The sequence below is a fragment of the Saimiri boliviensis genome, chromosome 4 (genome assembly GCF_048565385.1).
Source record: "Saimiri boliviensis isolate mSaiBol1 chromosome 4, mSaiBol1.pri, whole genome shotgun sequence".
Lineage (NCBI taxonomy): Eukaryota > Metazoa > Chordata > Mammalia > Primates > Cebidae > Saimiri > Saimiri boliviensis.
This window is the reverse complement of record NC_133452.1, coordinates 153,753-174,802: the sequence shown is the minus strand read 5'-3', so window position 1 is coordinate 174,802 and position 21,050 is coordinate 153,753. Positions and strand designations below refer to the sequence as shown.

The window sequence follows — 21,050 nt, the reverse complement described above, 5'->3', positions numbered from 1 at the left end:
GCACAGGCATCTTCCCCGGGGGCCATCCCCTGCCACCGTGAATCCTCAGGACTGTTCCGGCTCTCTCAAGCCAATTTTGGGCCTGCATGGGAGATCTGTCCTGATCTCCCCAGAATGCCTCATTATGTGGGTAAAATCAACCTTTTAACACTCTCCTGTGGCATGTGTTTGCCTCATTAGTTTCCACATGTGAACCAAACTTAGAGACTGGCCAGGACAAACTGACAGCAAGGTTCAATATTTGAGTCATCTCTGAGTCTGGTCCTGCTGATGACTGTGTCTGCTGACAGTGGTGTGTGTGTCGGTGTGTGTGTGTGCGCGTGCGTGTGTGTCGGTGTGTGTGTGTGTGTGTCGGGGTGTGTGTGTGTCAGCCTCATCATCTCTGAGTCTGGTCCTGTTGATTACTGTCTGCTGACAGTGGTGTGTGTGTGTGTGTGTGTGTCGGTGTGTGTGTGTGTCGGGGTGTGTGTGTGCGCGTGCGTGTATGTCGGTGTGTGTGTGTGTCGGGGTGTGTGTGTGTCAGCCTCATTTCTGAGTCTGTTCCTGTTGATTACTGTGCTGACAGTGGTGTGTGTGTGTGTGTGTGTCGGTGTGTGTGTGTCGGTGTGTGTTGGTGTGTGTGTGTGTCGGGGTGTGTGTGTGTCGGGGTGTGTGTGTCGGGGTGTGTGTGTCGGGGTGTGTGTGTGTCAGTGTGTGTGTCGGTGTGTGTGTGTGTCGGTGTGTGTCGGGGTGTGTGTGTGTGTGTCGGGGTGTGTGTGTGTCGGTGTGTGTGTGTCAGTGTGTGTGTCGGTGTGTGTGTGTCGGTGTGTGTGTGTCGGTGTGTGTGTCGGTGTGTGTGTGTCGGGGTGTGTGTCGGGGTGTGTGTGTGTGTCGGTGTGTGTGTCAGTGTGTGTGTGTGTCAGTGTGTGTGTCGGTGTGTGTGTCAGTGTGTGTGTCGGTGTGTGTGTCGGTGTGTGTCGGGGTGTGTGTCGGTGTGTGTGTCGGGGTGTGTGTGTGTCGGGGTGTGTATGTGTCGGTGTGTGTGTGTGTCTGTGTGTGTGTGTGTCGGTGTGTGTGTGTGTCGGTGTGTGTGTCGGTGTGTGTGTCGGTGTGTGTCAGTGTGTCGGTGTGTGTGTGTGTCGGGGTGTGTGTGTGTCGGTGTGTGTGTGTCGGGGTGTGTGTGTCAGTGTGTGTGTCGGTGTGTGTGTGTCGGTGTGTGTGTGTGTCGGTGTGTGTGTGTCGGGGTGTGTGTCAGAGTGTGTGTGTGTCGGTGTGTGTGTGTGTCGGTGTGTGTGTGTCGGTGTGTGTGTGTCGGGGTGTGTGTGTGTCGGTGTGTGTGTGTCGGTGTGTGTGTGTCAGTGTGTGTGTGTGTCGGTGTGTGTGTGTGTCAGTGTGTGTGTGTCGGGGTGTGTGTGTGTCAGTGTGTGTGTGTCGGGGTGTGTATGTGTGTCGGTGTGTGTGTGTGTGTGTCGGTGTGTGTGTGTCGGTGTGTGTGTGTGTCGGTGTGTGTGTGTGTCGGTGTGTGTGTGTGTCAGTGTGTGTCTGTGTGTGTGCGCGCGCTCGTCAGCCTCATCCTCTCTGAACGCCACACACCCTGCCCAGAGCAGCAGCGCTGGGGCTCCCGTGCCGGTGCCCGGCCTTCGGCCCCCTCCTCTCAGGCCTCGCGTGGTGCTGAGCCGTCCCGCTCAGAGGCGAGCCGGGCCTGAGCCGCGTCGTCCATGGCGCCCTTCCCGGCAGCACCGGCTCCGGCGCCTCCGGCGTGACCTCAGGTGACCTCGCGCGGCGCCGTCTTCCCCTTCCCGGTGCGCCCGCGCCCCCCGGCGGCCCCGGGGCTCCTTCTCCTCGGCCGCCTGTGCCCGGCGGTCTCCGGGGGCTGCGCGCCGAGGGCGGGCGGACTCGGTTCCCCGCGCAGCCCCGTCGGAGAGGCCGCGTGGCGGGGCCGCGGTCCAGGCGTTCTCGGCGACCGGCGCCGCCTCCCACCGCAGCCGCCCGAGTGCGCGGCGGGTCCCGCGGGGCCGGGGGGGACCCTCGGGGTCGGGGTGCGGCCGTTTCCCGCGTCTCCGCCCGCCGGGCCCCGGGGCAGGGGACGCGCTCCCGGCGCACTGGGCGGCGGCCTCCCCGCCGGGCCGCGCGGGGTCGGGCTGTGCGGAGCGCGGGGTCCGAGTCCTCCCGGCCTGCGGCGCCCCGTCCGCGCGCGGCACACGCGGGGTCCGAGCGCTCCCCGCCCGCGGCGCCGCCTCCTCCGCGCCGGCTCCGCCCCAGCCCGGGCTCCCGCCGGGCCCCGGCCGTTCCGCGCCGTCCGGGCTGCTCGGCCGCGCGGACTCGGCCCCTCGGCGGCTTCGGAGCTTCACCTGGCGGCCGCGCGGGCCGTGTCGCCGCCGGGCTGGAGGGACGCCGCGGGGCTCCGCCGTCCCCGGCCGGCCTCGGGTGTCCGCGCCCGCCCCGCGGAGGCCGTTTCCGGGACGGGGAGGCTGACGGTCGCCGTCCCGAGTGCGGAGGCTCCGCGGACCGGCGGGGGGACTCGGCCTTGTCCCGGGCCCTTCTCACCCTGAGCTGTCCCGTGTGCGACATAGAAGCGCCATCTTTCCCCTTTTCGTGACTTGGACGCTTTGGAGGATCAAGTGAGTCTAAGGTATGAAAAGTTCCCTGTTAAACTCTCAAGTTGAGCTGTGAGTTAATCACTCTGCACATGTCAGTGGTTCCTGTGATTTTCTTCCACATGGAAAGTAAAAGTCTGGAGAGAATGACTTTTACAGGAATCCAGATCTTACCCGTCCCTTCAGAACGCGGGTCGGTGTTTTAAGCACCTTCCTTTACATTTGTTTTTGCATTCATTCCACACACGCACTGAAACCTTTCTTGATAAAACACCAATTTGAGGAGTTCACGGATCCCTGACTGAAGCTACAAGCTTCTTCTCTGAGACCTAAGTGTTTTTTTGAGGAAGGACGTGAATAAATAATTAAATCAGTCACAGGCAGGGGTGCTGTGACTGCTCAGAGGCGAGGCAGTGTCTGGGGGTCTCCCGCTGAAGGTGGACGGATGGTGGAGGTTGCTCTGCAGAGGGAGAAGGAAGGGACGCAGGATGGGACCCTTGGAGGCCCAGGGAGGTCTCTGAGATCCGGGGGAGGAGGGGAGAACACTGGCAGGCTGTCTGCTGTCTTCAGTGGGGATCAGCTTCCTCAGGACTGGACGAGGTCCCGGTGGACTGAGCCATCTGGTGGGCACAGGGAACCAGTCATTCAGAGTAGGAAATTATCCCACTGCTCTAATCTGAGGCTATCACAGAAAATAAAGAGTGAACCATTATAGTTTTGGCAAATAGTGGATAGCATGCAAGAGAGATTCAGCTGCAAAGGTGAGAGTTACCACTGGATCCATGTCCACGTGACCAGGGCTAAGACCCGTGATTGCCACATGTCCCACCCCATACTGGCGAGCCTGTGTCCAGGGTGACATGTATTCAGCAGCCAGTGTGGCACAGGCAACCACTGTATGACATCCCGCCACTGGCCAGGATGTCCTGGCACCCCCCACATGCCTGTCTGTCTCATTCTTTTGCACCCCAAAGAAGAGAGAGGACCAAAGGTTCCCCACTTAATTACACCATGTCAGAGCTTTCTGGAGGCAGGAGCATCTTCACTGGAGATACATCTTCTAGTGACAAAAACACTGAAATGCCTTCCTGAAAATTCTCCGTAAAAAGTAAGGATTCAGGCCACTATTTAACAGCAAAAGAGTCAGGTTCTGGGACAGCTGGAGGCAGTGGTGGTAACTGGAATAACTTTCCAAAGGGAAGCTGTTTTGCGAACGGTCCTTTCCAGTAGAGATGGCCAATATGCTTTCGAACAGTGCCAGACTGGCTTCCTATTGCCCAGGATTTTGCTCTTTAGTTAAAAGGGTTGTCAACTGCAAAGACTTTTCAACTGCAGGATCATCGGGTTCTGAAGAGTCTCGTGGCCTCTGTGTCTCCAGATACATGCTTTCAAACACTGTGGCCTGATGAAACTATGGGACCATTTGGACCTCAACATAGAGGTTCCAGCTTCCTTGGTTTTGATTGTCACCTCAATGAGACTGGTTCACTGAAGAAAGCCTGGTTCATAAAACTTTGCCTGATATTCTAGCAGAACCTTTATCAGGTGAAAGACAAGTTTGTGATGGCACAACGTGTGAATGAATTTTATGGTAATGAGGCACCTGTTGAACACAAAATGAACAGCAGAGAAACTTTGAAAGTGCCAGAGTAGAGTGTGCAATACAGATATGCCCAGAATTGCTGCAAGAGATTTTGAAGCACTGCTTCCAGAAGTTGCTAATAGCAAACTAATGATTCTGACTGTAACACAAAAAACTAAGAATGATATGATTGGTTAGAGCGAAGAAGTAGCAATTGAAAGAGAAGTTCTTTTAGACAGTGGTGCCAAGGAACTTTGCTATGCTCTTCAAGCTGAGGGATACTGGGCTGACTTTATTGATCCATCATCTGGTTTGACTTTTTTTGGGCCATATACAAACAACAGTCTTTTTGAGACAGATGAAGGCTACTGACATTTAGGATTCTCTGTCAATGACCTTGAATGCTGTAAAGTGATTTGTCATAGTCTCTGGGGGTCCATGTAGTTGTGGGAAGTGTCTTCACTAATGCAACACCAGACAGCAGTATTATGAAGAAATCAAGTGGAAATTATCACCAATGTTCATTTATTTGCTGCATTATTTGTATGTAATATTTGGGTTGAACTATAAAGACTGTGAGACTAAAGTTTTTAAAAGAGAAAGAGATGTCTTAAATCCAGAAACCATAACATCAAAGAACCAGCAATGCTCAAAAGAAGCTATAAAATTATAATCAATTTTCATCAGTGTATTCAGTGCCATGTACTCAATTCCAGTCTTGCTGAATCTTGGGTTAGCCGTGTCATGAACCCATCAGTTTCTCAACTAGACTTCTGGAAGCTTCACTGAGTTAAGTGTATGGTCTTAAAGTTATTTGAGCAATATCATCAGAAGCTTGTAACCAGAGTACCTGTCATAGTCTTTTCTCTGGGTCTCAGAGGGAGTCCTGTGTTGGAGACCAACATTCTGATCCATAGCTGATTGCAGGAGGTTTTAGGAAAGCATCAGGCATAAATAATATCTAAATGACAAAGAGCTTGAAATGACTATGACAAAAGATCTGATGAGAGTTCATTATACCACAACTGACAAGGACATTCAATTTTGTCTGTGGCAGATGACATTTAAAATAATTGAAAATATGACTCCTAACACTATACCAGCACATAGCATGGATAAGGAGGACATTGACAAATTTCCAGGAATTTTATATAATTTCTGAAAACATAACAGTTTACCAATTCAAATATAACAGAGGGAAGGTTAGATATCTCTTTTTACTTGTGTATTTTGTACAGTTTTTCTTATAAAAAAAATACAACGTACTTTATTTGCATAACTTTTCCTGCATACTTTGCATAGAGTTTCTAGTTATTCTATTATTTCTAGTAATTTTATTGATGTATACATTATATTTTTAACACTTAGTAATCTTTTTCCAGAGTAAACTAGGAAGTAGACAATTTTAAATTGTCATATGTTAACATTCTATAGTAGATGAGAAAATGTATGAGTATACGATCTCCCAACATCTAGAGTGATGTTCCCTCATAGTATAATTTCTCAGTGTTGTGGACAAAAAAAAAAAGTTTATTAACAGGCCAAAATATCTTTATTCTCTCCATAAAAAAATAGAGGACAAAAGTATATATAAAATTGAATTAGTTACGTTCAGTAATTAATGTTTTAGTATTGTATCTTATTTATAAATGATCTAGATATTTAATGCAAATCTTTTAATTAGCTTAACTTTAAGGTTAAAAATTACCAAAAGTACTTTGGAAACTATTATTAGGCAGATTTGCTGTAAAAAATTATTATTGAAATAATGTTTTTTAAAATAAGAATAACAATTAGAATCAATTTATAAGCTTTAAGATTTTAAGTATCTAATAAGTATAATATTAGCTTATTTGAGTAGAACTCAAGAAGAATAGAAATTTATGTTTGTTTTATATTTAATAGTGATAGCTCTGAAGGCATAGTTGTTTTATTACACCAAAAATATTAAATTGGTCTTATTTAACTATGTTTTATGTAAATTGTGTTAACTTGAAAAACTTTTATATCAGTTTCTACATTTCTAGGAGTTTGGGGAATATTTATGTATAAATGCTTATTTTTTTTCCAAGTAAGTTAGAATAGAGCATTTTTAGAGGATTGTATAAATGAATTTTGCATTGCTATCTGGAGTTAAGAAAATATCACATATACCTAACATAAGTTAATAGGCAAAAAACACAAATAGAGATCTCATAGGTTTCATCCTAAAATTTTGGCCATGAATCAGGCATACGTATTCTCATGGTTAATTTTAGAGATCTGCTTGATTGGGTTAAGAGACACGTAACTGGTAAACCACAGTTTCAATATTTCTACTCATTTGATTACAAGTTCTCATGCATCAAAACTAATTAACAAAATGACAATTTCTAGGACTTCTATGGGAGAGTATGGAAGGTCTTTTGAACTTTGTAATACTGTCAACTGAAGAACGATGAGGTTCAGAAATTTGGAAAGGAGTGATTTCATTTTTTACATTTTTATTTATTTTTATTTTTTTGAGAAGGTGTTTCACTCTTGTTGCCGAGGCTTGAGTACAATGGTGTGATCTTGGCTCACTGCAACCTCCACCTCCTGGGTTCAAGCAGTTCTCTTTCCTCAGCCTCTCAATTATTTGGGATTACAGATGTCCATCACCAAGCCTGGCTAATTTTTTGTATTTTTAGTAGAGACAGGGTTTCACCATGTTGGCTAGGCTGGTCTCAAATTCCTGAACTCAGATGATCCACCCACTTTGGCTTCCCAAAATGCTGCAATTACAGGCATGAGCACCTGCACCCAGTGAGAGATTTACTTCCTGTAAAGAGTTGCAGCCTGCAGGGTAGTCCTTTTAATAGGCTGCGAAGCATAGACTCCATCCAGAAGCCAGAAGCAAACACTTTAAGGGAGAGATAAAGGAAACAGAAATTTATGCTAAGTGGCATGGTCAAATACAAATATTTAATAAGCTCTAGGAGGAGTCATGAATATTTATGAAAGGAGAAATGAGTGCAATCGCAGTTGAGTTTCTTACTTCCTCATGGGTCCCTTGTACAAAAAATGGCAATGTTACCATGATGACAGGGCAAAGGGTGAAGTTTTCAGCCTTCTGACATCAAAAGGTGAAGCAGAGGACATGAAAACTTGCTCTGTGGCTCTGTGCATCCACTGTATACTGTCCAGACCCTCTCTGTCATGGGTGGTCTCTTAGCAGGCAAGAAAGGAAAGGCAGCTTCAGGCAGATGGTTGGTATCAGTGGCGGAGTCTTTTGAAGGGGCTGGTTTCTCTTAAATCCTTTGGTTAGGTGTCTGTTCAGATTTGTGTGCATCTTTAATTGGGCTGCTTTACTTGGTTTTAAGATATTTTTGTGTATTGAATACAAATTCTCAGATCTGTATTTTGCAAATAGTTTCCTTCAATATGTGGCTTGTGTTTTTATTCCCTTAACAAGATCTTTTCCAGAGTATACACTTTTAATATTAAAAAAATCCACCTAATTCTTTCTTTGGTGTGTATTGACAGTTTGTGTTGTTTGTTAAAATTCATTACTGAACCCAAGAGCAGATAGCTTTTATTCTATGTTTTCTTCTGGAAATTGTATAGTTTTGCATTTTTAGTGTAAGGATGATTTTGAGTGACTATTTGTATAAGTTGCAAAGTTTTCATCTACATTCATTTTATTTCCTATGGTTTCCAATGAATCGTTCCTTCACTTAATTTGGGAAAGACACAGGATAGTGGGCTCTGTTAGAGTTGGTAGATAGCTAGACATGAACATGATGGGAAGGCTCACCTGGAGGGATCATCAAAAATTTATAAATTAGTAGCATCTCTAATGCTGGAGTGGATGGGCGCTTGTCAGTTGTGCGTAGGAGGAAGAAGAGGTACCTATGCAGAAAGAAACACCCTAGAACTCCTCTTAGGATGCCCCAATCATCATTCACTCTACAGCTAAAATGTCAGAAAATTGCTAGCTACGTGCTGATAAGAAGGACAATGGGGACTTTTTTTTTTTTTTGGGACGGAGTTTTGCTCTTGTTACCCAGGCTGGAGTGCAATGGCGCGATCTCGGCTCACCGCAACCTCCGCCTCCTGGGTTCAGGCAATTCTCCTGCCTCAGCCTCCTGAGTAGCTGGGGATTACAGGCACGCACCACCATGCCCAGCTAATTTTTTGTATTCTTAGTAGAGACGGGGTTTCACCATGTTGACTGGGATGGTCTCGATCTCTTGACCCCATGATCCACCTGCCTCGGTCTCCCAAAGTACTGGGATTACAGGCCTGAGCCACCGCGCCCAGCCCGGACAATGGGGACATTTTAAGAGAAACCTGGGAAAGATTTCTCTTAAATCTTCCCCTCCGGGGTTCAAGTGATTCTCCTACCTCAGCCTATTGAGTAGCTGGGATTATAGGCACATGCCACCACGGCCTGCTGATTTTTTAATTTTTAGTAGTGACGGGGTTTCTCCATGTTGGTCAGGTGGGTCCCAAACTCTTGACCTTGTGATCCACCTGCCTCAGCCTCCCAAAGTGCTGGGGTTACAGGCTCACACATGCCTGACCTGTGTGACACTTTAATGAAGTAAGGTGTGTAGGTGATGGCTGCCTGATCATCTTCCCACCACAGGGCAGGGCTAGGGGCTATGTTGTCTGGAAATTCCTCAGCTCTTTAAGCTGGTAAGGGAAGAAGAAAGAGGGAGCTCTCGGGGGACATGCGGCGAGGTTTGGTGGGGACATGGCTCACCAGATTGTATCTGGTGTTCCCATGTAACTTGTAACGGCTCTCATGGAAGGTGGCCTAGAACCTCAGGGAGCGGGGGTTGCTCACTATCACCTAGGGGTTGGGGGAAGAGAAGCTGAGGCTGTACAGAGCCAGCAGGCAGGGCGGAGAAACTAGGGCTAGGTGCGGCAGCTCATACCTGTAATTCCAGCAGTTTGGGAGGCGGAGGCAGGTGGACCATTTGAGGTCAGGAGTTTGAGACCAGCTGGCCAACGTGGTGAAACCATCTTTACTAAAAATACAAAATTAGCCAGGCTTGCTAATGCATGCCTGTAATCCTGGTTACTCAGGAGGGTGATGCAGGAGAATCGCTTGAATATGGGACGCTGAGGTTGCAGCGAGCCGAGGTCATGCCACTGCACTTCAGCCTGGGCAACAAGAGCGAAACTCCGTCTCAAAAAAAAACAAAAAAAAAAAACAAAAAAAACAAACCTGCTCTGCCATTGTGGATGCAGGTGCAACCCCTGATGTGTCCCTTCTGCCCTACTGCTCCAACATCATCCACAACCCCCAGCTGTGGATTTGAAGTCCTGCAGTGCAGACAGCGTGGATTTGCAGAACTGCGAGCCTGGGGTCTGTCCTGCAGCAGGAGACACAAGAGGAGGGAGCCCTGAGTTTGAGCCAGAGGCAGGCTGTGGTGTCCCCCTGCAGGCCCTGATCTCCTTGTGTTTTGTGACACTCCCCCATATCCTCACACAAGCCCCCATATCCTCACACAAGCCATCCCCATTTTCAGCATGATTACAGATGCTCCTTGACTCATGACGGGGTCAAGTCCCCATAAATCTATTATAAATTAGTAATAGCAGCCAAATGCAGTAGCTCACGTCTGTAATCCCAGTAGCTCACGTCTGACTTTGGGAGGTCAATGTGGAAAGATTGCTTGATCCCAGGAGTTCAAGATGAGCCTGGGCAACACAAAGAGATCCTGTCTCTGAAAAAAAAAAAAAAAAAAGTGAAAATATACTAAGTTGAAAATGCATTAATTTATTTTTTGTTTTTTTGGTTTTTTTGAGACGGAGTTTCACTCTTGTTACCCAGGCTGGAGTGCAATGGCGTGATCTTGGCTCACCGCAACCTCTGCCTCCTGGGTTCAGGCAATTCTCCTGCCTCAGCCTCCTGAATAGATGAAATTACAGGCACGTGCCACCATACCCAGCTAATTTTTTGTATTTTTAGTAGAGATGGGTTTTCACCATGTTGACCAGGATGGTCTCGATCTCTCGACCTCGTGATCCACCCACCTTGGCTGTCCAAAGTGCTGGGATTACAGGCTTGAGCCACCGTGCCTGGCCTTCATTTATTTTTGAGACAGAGTCTCACACTGTCATCCAGGCTGGGGTGTAGTGGTGCAGTCTTGGCTCACTGCAACCTCTGCCTATCAGGTTCCAGTGATTCTCCTGCCTCAGCCTCCAGAGTGGCTGGCATTACAGGCATGAGCACTGGGTAAATTTTGTATTTTTAGTAGAGATTGGGTTTCACCATGTTGGGTAGGCTGGTCGTGACCTTTTGACCTCAGGTAGTCTGCCTATATCAGTCTCCTAAAGTGCTGGGATTACAGGCATGAGCCACTGTACCTGTCCTATTTATTTTTATTTTTATTTTTGGAGGTGGAGTCTGGCTCTGTTGCCCGGGCTGCAGTGCAGTGATTCAATCTTGGCTCACTGCCTGCAACCTCTGCCTCCCGGGTTCAAGTGATTCTCCTGCCTCAGCTTACCGGGTAGCTGGGACTACAAGCACCCTACCACGCCAAGCTAATTTTTGTATTTTTAGTAGAGACGGGGTTTCACCATGTTGCCCAGGCTGGTCTTGAGCTCCTGAGCTTAGGCAGTCTGCCCACCTCAGCCTCTCAAAGTGTAGGGATTACATGTGTGAGCCACCCTACCCGGCCCGCAAATGCATGTAATACACCTACCCTACCAAGCATTGGATGTTAGCCCAGCTGACTTCAGGTTGAGAACAAACCGAGCAGTACTAAAAGGAGAACAAAACCCACTCACCCTTCCCCACCTTGGATCATGACTTTGACATTTCAGGGGTCCAGCCTTCGTGAATGTTTGTAGAAATAGATAATAAACTTGGATAAATGTACCACCTTTAAGTGTACAATTCAGTGGCGTTTGGTAGCTTTACAATATTGTGCAACAATCACTACCATCTGTTTCTATACTTTCTCATCATCCCAAACAGAAATGCTGTCCTCGTGAAGCAATAGTTTACCTACTTTTAAATTTTTATTTACTTATTTATTTATTATGAGACCGAGTCTTTCTCTGTCTCCTAGGCTAGAGTACAATGGTGCAATCTCGGCTCACTGCTACTTCCACCTCCCAGGTTCTAAGCAATTCTCCTGCCTCAGCCTCTGGAGTTGAGATTACAGGTGCATGCCACCACACCCAGCTAATTTTTGTATTTTTTGTAGAGATGGGGTTTTACTGTGTTGGTCATGCTGGTCTTGAACTCCTAACCTCGTCGTGATCCAGCAACGTCAGCCTCCCAAAGTGCTGGGATTACAGGCATAAGCCAAAATTTTTTATTTTTAAGAGATGAGGTCCTGCTCTGTTACCCAGGTTGGAGTGCAGTGGCATGGTTATAGCTCACTGCAGCCTCAATCTCCTGGGCTCAAATGATTCCTCCTGCCTCGGCCTCCCAAGTAGATGGGACTACAGGTGCACACAATTTCATGTGGCTAATTTTTATCTTTTCTATAGAGACGGGGTGTCACTATGTTCCCAGGCTGGTCTCAAACTCCTGGGTTCCAGCGATCCTCCCACCTCAGGCTTCTGAAGTACTGGGATTAAGGGCATGAGCCACTGTGCCTGGCCCTCATGCAATTTATTGAATACTATACTAACAGTGAAAAACAGACATATTGTATCGGTACTGGAAGCAGAGTTTCTACTGAATGTGATCATTTTTGTGCCATTGTAAAGTCAAAAAGTTGTGTGACCATCTGCACTCGGAACTACTGGTAGGCTTAGACACTTGGATTTTAGATCCAGAAACATCCAAACACCTCCTGCTGGGTGGGAGAAGGCCGTAGGGGTCAGAGCTCTCAGCTGCTAGCGAGAGAAGCTCACTCAGGCTGAGTTTAAAAACTGAGGCCGGGCACTGTGGCTTATGCCTGTAATCCCAGCACTTTGGGAGGTCGAGGTGGGTGGATCACCTGAGGTCAGGAGTTTGAGACCAGCCTGACCAACATGATGAAACCCTATCTTACTAAAAATACAAAACAGCCCGGCATGGTGGCACGTGTCTGTAGTCCCAGCTACTTGGGAGGCTGAGGCAGGAAAATTGCTCCAACATGGGAGGCAGAGGTTGCAATGAGCTGAGATCATGCCATTGCACTTCAGCCTGGGTGACAGAGCAAAACTCCATCTCAAGAAAAAAACAAAAGAAAGAAAAGAAAATGAATTTGTGGGCAGCTGAGAAGAATCGAGGAGACACAGAGATTAAAGATGACAGGCAGCCAGCTGGACAGCCACAGCCTCATCAAGCCCAAACATGCAGAAGCTGGCCTAAGGGGGTGACAAAGAAATGGCCGGGCATGGTGGCTCATGCCTTTAATTCCAACGTTTTAGGAGGCCTAGGATAGCAGATCACTTGAGACCAGGAGTTCAAGACCAGCCTGACCAATATGGTGAAACCGTTTCCACTAAAAATACAAAATTAGCCAGGCATGGTTGCAGGTGCCTGTAACTCCAGCTACTTGGGGGCTGAGGCAGGAGAGCTGCTTGAGCCTGGGAGTTGGAGGTTGCAGTGAGCTGAGATCACACCATTGGACTACAGTCTGATCAACAGAGTGACTCTTTCTCAAAAAAAAAAAAAAAAAAATAAGAAGAAAAGAAAAAAAATACACATAGAGACAATTTGTATGCAGAATTGTGAGTGAGTGTCTCTCCTTTTGGGGGCAATGTCAGGGGATTTCCAGGATCTGGGAGTGGGCACCGAGCATGTGGCTGAGAATCCTGGACAGCTGCAACATCCAGATGTACTTAGCAGAGGAATCCGGGATGTGCCTGACTGGGGTATCAAAAAAGCCGTCAATTCCAGCTGGCTGTGGATGTTGTTGCTATACATCCTGTATATGAATTCTCCCATCAGAAGCTCTATCTAGTTAGAAATGCAAATAAGAAAGAAAATCATGCTCCCGTTCCCCAAAGGAAAGGGCAGGGAGGCGGGAAGGTGGAAGGGAACTTCCTGGTGTTGTGGCCTGAATCTCCACTTGTGCTGCTGTCTTCCCCACTAGACTCTGTACTTCGAGAAGGGGCTGGAGATGGGCACAATGTGAGCCCCTCCCTTCTCTTCAGAAGTGTTCCGCAACCCTGACATTCACAGTAATTGCTTCTTTCTGTTCGTCTTTTTTTTGAGGCAGGTTCTTGCTCAGTCACCCAGGCTGGAGTGCAGTGGTGTGATCATGGCTCACTGCAGCCTTGACCTCTTGGGCTCAAGTGATCGTCTCCCCTCAGCCTCCTGAGTAGCTGGGACTATAGGCATGCACCACCATTCCTGGTTAATTTTAAAAAAGCTTTTTTTTTTTTTTTTTTTTTCCCTGTAGACACAGGGTCTTACTATGTTGCCAGGCTGGTCCCAAACTCCTGGGCACAAGCGATCCTCCCTTCTCGGCCTCCCAAAGTGTTTGGTGTTACAGGTGTGAGCCACCACACGTGGTGTCTTTGTGTTTCTTTAGAGTAGATGTCCTAGTATGCATCTCTAGCCCATAACTGTTCCCCAGCATTGTTATGTCTTTTAAGCCTCTTTCAATCTCCCAAGTTTGTTGGCTGGGTGAGTCCTCACACCTGTAATCCTGAAGTGATAGGATCATTTACGTTCAGAGGTTTGAAACCAACCTGGACAACACAGGGAGACTTCTGTCTCTACAAAACCTAATTTTCTTCTTTTTTTTTTTTTTTTTTTTTTTTTTTTTTGAGATGGAGTTTCGCTCGTTACCCAGGCTAGAGTGCAATGGCGCGATTTCGGCTCACCGCAACCTCCGCCTCCTGGGTTCAAGCAATTCTCCTGCCTCAGCCTCCTGAGTAGCTGGAATTACAGGCATGTGCCACCATGCCCAGCTAATTTTTTTGTGTTTTTAGTAGAGACAGGGTTTCACCATGTTGACCAGGATGGTCTCGATCTCTCGACCTCGTGATCCACCCGCCTCAGCCTCCCAAAGTGCTGGGATTACAGGCTTGAGCCACCGCACCCGGCTTCTTTTTTTTTTTAACTCTACCCAGGCTGCAGTACAGTGGTGTGATCTCACCTCACTGCAACCTTCGCCTCCTGGGTTCAAGTCATTCTTCTGTTTCATCCTCCCAAGTAGCTGAGATTACAGGCACATGGGACCATGCCCAGCTAATTTTTGTACTTTTAATAGAGCCGGGGTTTCACCATGTTGGCCTGGCTGTCCTCAAACTCCTGACCTCAGGTGATCTGCCCACCTCAGTCTCTCAAAGTGCAAAGATTGGGATCACAGGTGTGAACAACCGTGCTTGGCCAAAAACTAAAATTTTAAAAAAGACAAAATCTACAAGTTTCTCCTCTATTCCTTTTCCATTATTTATTTTTTTTTTTTGAGACAGTCTTGCTCTGTCACCCAGGCCAGAGTGCAATGGCACAATCTCAGTTCACTGCAACCTCCAACTCCCAGGTTCAAGTGATTCTCTTGCTTCAGCCTCCTGAATAGCTGGTATTACAGGCATGTGCTACCACACCTGGCTAATTTTGGTATTTTTGGTAGAGATGGGGTTTCTCCATGTTGTCTGGCTGGTCTCAAACTCCTGACCTTGTGATCTGCCCACCTTGGCCTCCCAAAGTGCTGGGATTACAGGCGTGAGCCTCCTTGCCTGGCCTATCCCTTTTCTTTTCTATGGATTTTGGAAGACTCCACACTGTTGAGCCTGTAACATTTCTCAAAGTCTGGATTTCCCTGGTGCAGGTGAACCCATTTTCTGTCTTTTGTATTTGTGGCATATTTGCAGCTGGATTTATGCTCACCCCATTAGATTAGAGTTTGATCATGTTAGCAATATTCAGTGGGTGATGTGATTGATCTCTTATTGGTGATGAATACTATCCTATTGTCTCTCTTATTTTGTTAATTTTTTAAATTAGTTTTTTAGAAATAGGGGCCTCATTTTGTCACCCAGTCTGGAGTGCAGTGACTCCACCATAGCTCCCTGAAGCCTCAAATTTCTGGGCTCAAGTGATCTGCACACTGCAGCCTCCTAAGTAGCTGAGACCACACACCACCACACCCAACTTTTTTTCTTTTTTGAGATGAAGTCTTGCTCTGTCGCCCAGGCTGGAGTACAGTGGCATGATCTCAGCTCATTGCAAACTCTGCCTCCCAGGTTAATGCAATTCTCCTGCCTCAGCACTCTGAGTAGGTGGAATTATAGGCATCTGCCACCACACCCAGCTAATTTTCATATTTTTAGTAGAGATGGGCTTTCACCATGTAGGTCAGGCTGGTCTGGAACTCCTGACCTCAAGTGATCTGCCTGCCACAGCAGGCAGATGTGTGCCATCACACTGCACCTGGCCAATGCCCAGCATTTTCGTTTTTTAGACTGAGTGTTGTTTTGTCACCCAGGCTGGAGTGCAGTGGCGCAATCTCGGCTCACTGCAATCTCCACCTCCTGGGTTCGAATGATTCTGCTGCCTCAGCCTCCTGAGTAGCTGGAATTAGAAGCACCCACCACCAGGCCCAGCTAATTTTTGTAGTTTTAGTAGAGATGGGGTTTCACCATATTGGCCAGGCTGGTCTTGAACTGACCTAGTGATCCACCCACCTCAGCCTCCCAAAGTGCTGGGATTCCAGGCGTGAGCCACCACGCCTGGTACCTAATTCCTATCCACTGGTCATGGATGGGAGCTATGGAACCTTTCCCCAGAATACATGCTGGCCCCATCAGAACTTCAGGGTTCAGTCTCCTAAGAGATGTTCCTCTGTTTGTGCTACACACCCAAATAATCCATCTCAGTCCACTGTCAGACAACTTCCAGGAATGACAGTGGCTGTAGTCTAGCTGAAGAAACACTGAAGTAGGAGTCAGCAGACCCCAGGACTCTTTTGACTCAGCCGCTGACAACTTAATGTGGCCTTGGGAAAAAAAAAAAAGTTGGAGCGACCATGCCTGTAATCCCAGCACCTTGGGAGGTCGATGTGGGAGGATTGCTTGAGCCCAGGAGTTTGAGAGCAGCCTGGGCAACATAACAAGACCCCGTCTCTAAAAAAAATTTCAAAAATTTTTCCAGGTGTGGCAGCGTCCCCCTGTAGTCCCAGCTACTCAGGAGGCTAAAGTGGGAGGATCACTTGAGTCCTGGAGGTCAAGACTGCAGTGAGCCAAGGTCATGCCACTCAAGCTTGGGCTTCAAAGTGAGACACCGTCTCAGAAAAAAAAAAAAGCTGGAGGTTTTGTTTCACATTTGTAAAAGGTAAATGATATTATCTCCTTTATGGAGTTACTGTGAGGATGGAAATGCAATTATTTCTTTTCCCTCTCCTTTTAGAAATACAATGAGATAGGCATAGTGGACAGGTGAGGTGGCTCATGCCTGTAATCCCAGCACTTTGGGAGGCTGAGGCGGGTGGATCACTTGAGGTCAGGAGTTCAAGACCAGCCTGACCAACATGCAGAAACCACACCTCTACTAAAAATACAAAATTAGACAAACATGGTGGCATGTGCCTACAATCTCAGCTACTTGGGAGGCCGAGGCAGAAGAATTGCTTCAACCTGGGAAGCAGAGGTTGCAGTGAGCTGAGATTGCACTCCAGCATGGACAACGAGAAGGAAACTCCGTCTCAAAAGTAATATAATAAATAGATAGGCATAGGCCCAGTGCGTCGGTGGGATTCGAACCCCTGCACCTTGGGCGGGGGAGTCACTTGGAGAGAAAAGCTGAGTCCCGGGCTTCGGGACCTCGGGAGTCCGAAACCTGTCCTGTGGGTTATTGGGCCAGATGGGGGAAGCAGCGCCCCAAGGCCTCCCGCCAGGGTCCCGGAAACAAAGGCCAAGTGTTTGCTCTGTGGCTGAAGGGACAATGGCCTCGCGGATCTGTCACCGTGGGGGGGGGCGGGGGGGCGCTCCTCCTCAGCGCGTTTCCTGGTTCTCTGGCCAAGCCCTCTGAACTCCGAAGTAGACCCCTGTTGGGGGGGCTAAGGGACAGCACGAGGTCTCCGTGGGGTGTCTGTCAGCCCTGGGTGCCATGTCCTGAGCAGCTGTGCTGTCAGGTACTTAAACATGTGTGTGGCACTTTCTGGCAGCCAGGCCCTCAGCAGCATGCAGATAACCGAAACGGTTCCGTAAACGGCCTGTGAGGGAGGTGCAGCCTCACAGAGTCGCCTGCTGGAGGCCGCACAGCCAGGAGGTGCCGCCGGGGCGGGGTTGGGTGTGGCTGCTGCGTGCCAGGGGTGGTGGCCAGGCCGAGGGCATCTCCATCTGGAAGCTGCGGCCCGTCACAGTGCAGACCACAGGTTCCAGATGGGGCTGTGCGGGCAGTGTGAGGGCGGGAAGGCTCCCGGGGGTCAAAGGAAGAGAAGGTGCCTGTTCCGGGGACCCCAGGGTGAGCTTTCCAGGCAGAGGCAAGCCCGGGGCCGGTTGTCATGGGGGTGTCTGAGTATCTAGCTGGAGTTACTGGGGCAGGGAGGTCGGAAACGGAGGCCAACCGGTGTGAGCCTCCGCCTGCTGAGAGCTGCGGGGAGGGGCTGGTGTTCGCTGTCAGCGGCCTGTGACCCCAGCCGTCCACTGCGGTGCAATTGCAGGAGCCTCCTCCCTGGTCTCTGCCGTCACTCACAGCGGCGCCAGCCACGCCTGCGCCCCAGCAAAAGCCGGGCTCTTACAGCGCAGCCCCCTCTGCCCCAGCGCTCGCTTCTCCAGGCACCGTCCCGGCTCTGGGCACCTGCGCTGCCCGTTCTGTTCTGCATTCCCTCCGCCTTTTCTGCCCTGTGAGGCAGACCTCTGCTGTCTTCACTGCTTTATTTTTCCAGACTCAGCCAGCATCGAATGTGTGCTGTGTCCTAGGACCCTTGCAGCTGGCATGCAGAGAGGAGTGTGAGGCTCCCTGTCCCTCCTCAGACTCTCAGAATTCAGAAGAGCCACCCTTTTTTGTCCTTGCCCTGCTGGGCCAAAGACGCCCTGCCTTCGTTATTCTCTGGGGTAGACACCCTGTGCTTTTGCTGTGCAGCTGCTGCGTGGAACAGGGAGCTGCCCCGACCCCTGCCCTCTGTAGCTGACTCCGGCTTCCCTGGCCACCCTCAGCTCAGCAGGGCCCCGGGAGCCCCAGTGCTATGTGACACCTTCCGCAAGTGTGGAATTGACAAGAATGTGCCTTTTGTCCCTGAGTCACCGTGTGGCTGGCATGTGCCCTGGCACGAGGGTCAGTGGCGGGCAGGGGTGAGCATGAAGGCACCTCTGCTGTGCCCCTGCTTTTGCCTTTTCCTGACTTCTCTGGCCAGCTCTTAGGTTGAAATTAGTCCTGCCTGTTTTAACAGATGTTTATTAAACATCTGCCCTGGCCAGGCTCTGAGCAGCCTCCAGGGTCTCTGTCCTGAACACGATAGACTTCTGGTGCTGGCAGGTGGAGGCAGGGAGATTAAGTCCAGTGTCCCACAGGTGACTGCGTAATTCCACATGGGGCAATAGGGAGAAAGAGCAGACCTTCCCTTTTATTTTTATTTATTTATTTATTTATTTTCGTTTAATAAATTGAGACAGAGTCTCGCTCTGTTGCCAGGCTGGAGTGTAGTGGCACGATCCTGGCTCACTGCAACTTCCATTTTCCGGTTTCAAGCAATTTTTCTGCCTCAGCCTCCCAAGTAGCTGGATTACAGGCACGTGCCACCATGCACGGCTAAACAGACCTTTCCTTTTGTGAGAGGGACGCTGGTGGGGACAGCCGGGAGGGGAGATGAAACTGAGTGGAAGTGGGAGTCACTTTGGTGCCTGGCACGTTGTCTCACACCTGTAATCTCGGCACTTTGGGAGGCTGAGGCTGGGGGTCGCTCTAGCCTGGGAGTTTGTGACTGGCATCAGACCCCTGTCTCTACTTTTAAAAATAAAAATAAGATATTTTGGGCAGAGAGAAGTCCCTGTGCAAAGGCCCAGAGGTGAGTGTTTGCCTGTTTTTTTCTTTTCTTTTTTTTTTTTTGAGATGGAGTTTTGCTCTTGTTCCCCAGGCTGGAGTGCAATGGCAGGGTCTCTGCTCACTGTAACCTCCGCCTCCTGGGTTCAGGCAATTCTTCTGCCTCAGCCTCCTGAGTAGCTGGGATTACAGGCACGCGCCACCATGCCCAGCTGATTTTTTTGTGTTTTTAGTCGAGATGAGGTTTCACCATGTTGACCAGGATGGTCTTGATCTCTTGACCTTGTGATCCACCCGCCTCGGCCTCCCAAAGTGCTGGGATTACAGGCTTGAGCCACCGCGCCCGGCCTTGCCCAGTTTTTTCAAGGAGCAGAGGGAGGGTGTGACGGGGAGAGGGCCTGGGGAGTTCGTGCTCATCTGAGGGTGATGGGAAAGGAGTGTCACTTGGGCCTCCCACGTGCTGTGAGAAAAGCTCTTCCTTGTTGGTGGGAGGCCTCGAGGCCAAGGCGGGTGTGGGGGCCCCATGGCCCAGCTGGTTTGAGAACCTCACAGCTCCCAGGCCCTTCTCCCCCTCCAGCCTTTCTGTCCTTCGCTGTCCTGTCGCTGGTGAACACCCTGTATAACCGAGGATTTGACTGTGGGGATGACTCCATCCGGTACCCCTGTCATCCAGACACCATCACCCTTGGGCTCATGGCTGGGGTCACCATCATGGCCACCATCATCCTTGTAAGGCAGGAGGGGTTCAGAGGGACAGGGAGGGAGGCGGGATGGGGCAGCCTAACCCTGGGTTCCTGATGGGGGTGGCCTGGAGGTCTGTGGGGGGCTGGGGGACACAGCCTTGCCCTGAGTGGTACTTGTGGGTAATAGGAACCCCCTTTTGTGTTTTGAGACGGAGTTTTGCTCTTGTTGCCCAGGCTGGAGTGCAATGGCAGGATCTCCGTTCACTGTAACCTCCGCCTCCTGGGTTCAAGTGATTCTCTTGCCTCACTCTCCCCAGTAGCTGGGACTACAAGCTGCTAATTTTCGTATTTTTAGTAGACACAGGTTTCACCATGTTGGTCAGGCTGGTCTTTAATGCCTGGCCTCAGGTGATCCTCCCGCCTCAGCCTCCCACAGTGCTGGGCTGGCAGGTGTGAGCCACCGAGCCCAGCTAGGGCACCTTTAGAGTCTCCAGCTCTGCAGCAGCCTTGGGGAGGCCCGTGGGGAGGACTGAGGCCCACTAAGGGCCCATGGGCTGACCAGGACCCCCTCTGGTCACTGTGGCTGCCCCACACGCAGGTCTCGGCAGGAGAAGCCTACCTGGTGCCCACAGACTGGCTCTATTCCTGCTCTGACTTCAATAATTACGTGGCTGCCGTGTACAAGGTGCTGGGAACCTTCCTCTTCGGGGCGGCTGTGAGCCAGTCTCTGACGGACCTGGCCAAGTACACGATCGGCCACCTGCACCCCAACTTCCTGGCCATCTGTGACCCCGAGTGGAGCTGGGTCAAGTGCTCGGTCTACGTGCAGCTGGAGAGCGTGTGCAGGGGAAACGCTGCTGGCATCACCGAGGCCAGGTGAGTGTGGACAAGCAGCCTTCACTCTGGGGGCAGTGGGAGCTGAAGAAGCCGGAGAAGCCAGATGGTTAGCAGCCAGCAGGCAGGTGGTCAGGCAGGAGCGAGGCCTCAGGGCTCCAGGCGCCCCGCAGATGGCAGGAGGCCGTGGGGAGCGTGCTGTCTCCCTTGAGTCTCAGCCCTGCCCTCTTCTGCACTGTCTTCTTCTTTTTTTTTTTTTTTTAAAGATGGGTTTTCACCATGGTGGCCAGGCTGGTCTTGAATTCCTGACCACAGGTGATCCACCCACCTTGGCCTCCCAAAGGGCTAGGATTACAGGCGTGAGCCTCCGCGCCCAGCCATGCGCTGTCTTCTTACCATTTCTACTGATAGGTCCTTAAACGTTTCAACTCATCGTTGTCCTTTTAAAAAAAATCAAAATATTGACTGACAAGCCTAGGGTAATGTCAGACCAGAATAAATAAATAAATAAATCAAAATATAATTTG

The 21,050-nt window shown here is 49.6% G+C and overlaps 1 protein-coding gene and 1 pseudogene across 1 annotated transcript; both read left to right on the top strand.

Annotated features, from left to right (window-relative positions):
* Window positions 1-3,141: 3,141 nt before the first annotated feature.
* Window positions 3,142-5,806, top strand: LOC141584113 (cobalamin trafficking protein CblD pseudogene; annotated as a pseudogene).
* Window positions 5,807-19,186: 13,380 nt separating this feature from the next.
* Window positions 19,187-20,676, top strand: LOC141584111 (phospholipid phosphatase 2-like). Its single transcript, XM_074397057.1, has 2 exons — window positions 19,187-19,735; window positions 20,288-20,676. The coding sequence occupies exons 1-2, from the start codon at window positions 19,433-19,435 to the stop codon at window positions 20,567-20,569; spliced, it is 585 nt and encodes a 194-aa protein (XP_074253158.1). The 5' UTR covers window positions 19,187-19,432; the 3' UTR covers window positions 20,570-20,676.
* Window positions 20,677-21,050: the final 374 nt, after the last annotated feature.

Coding starts and splice junctions, on each gene's coding strand:
- LOC141584111 (XM_074397057.1), top strand. CDS start 19,433: ATGGGAAAGGAGTGTCACTTGGGCCTCCCACGTGCTGTGAGAAAAGCT. Junction 19,736..20,287: donor TCATGGCCACCATCATCCTT/GTAAGGCAGGAG, acceptor CCCCACACGCAG/GTCTCGGCAGGAGAAGCCTA.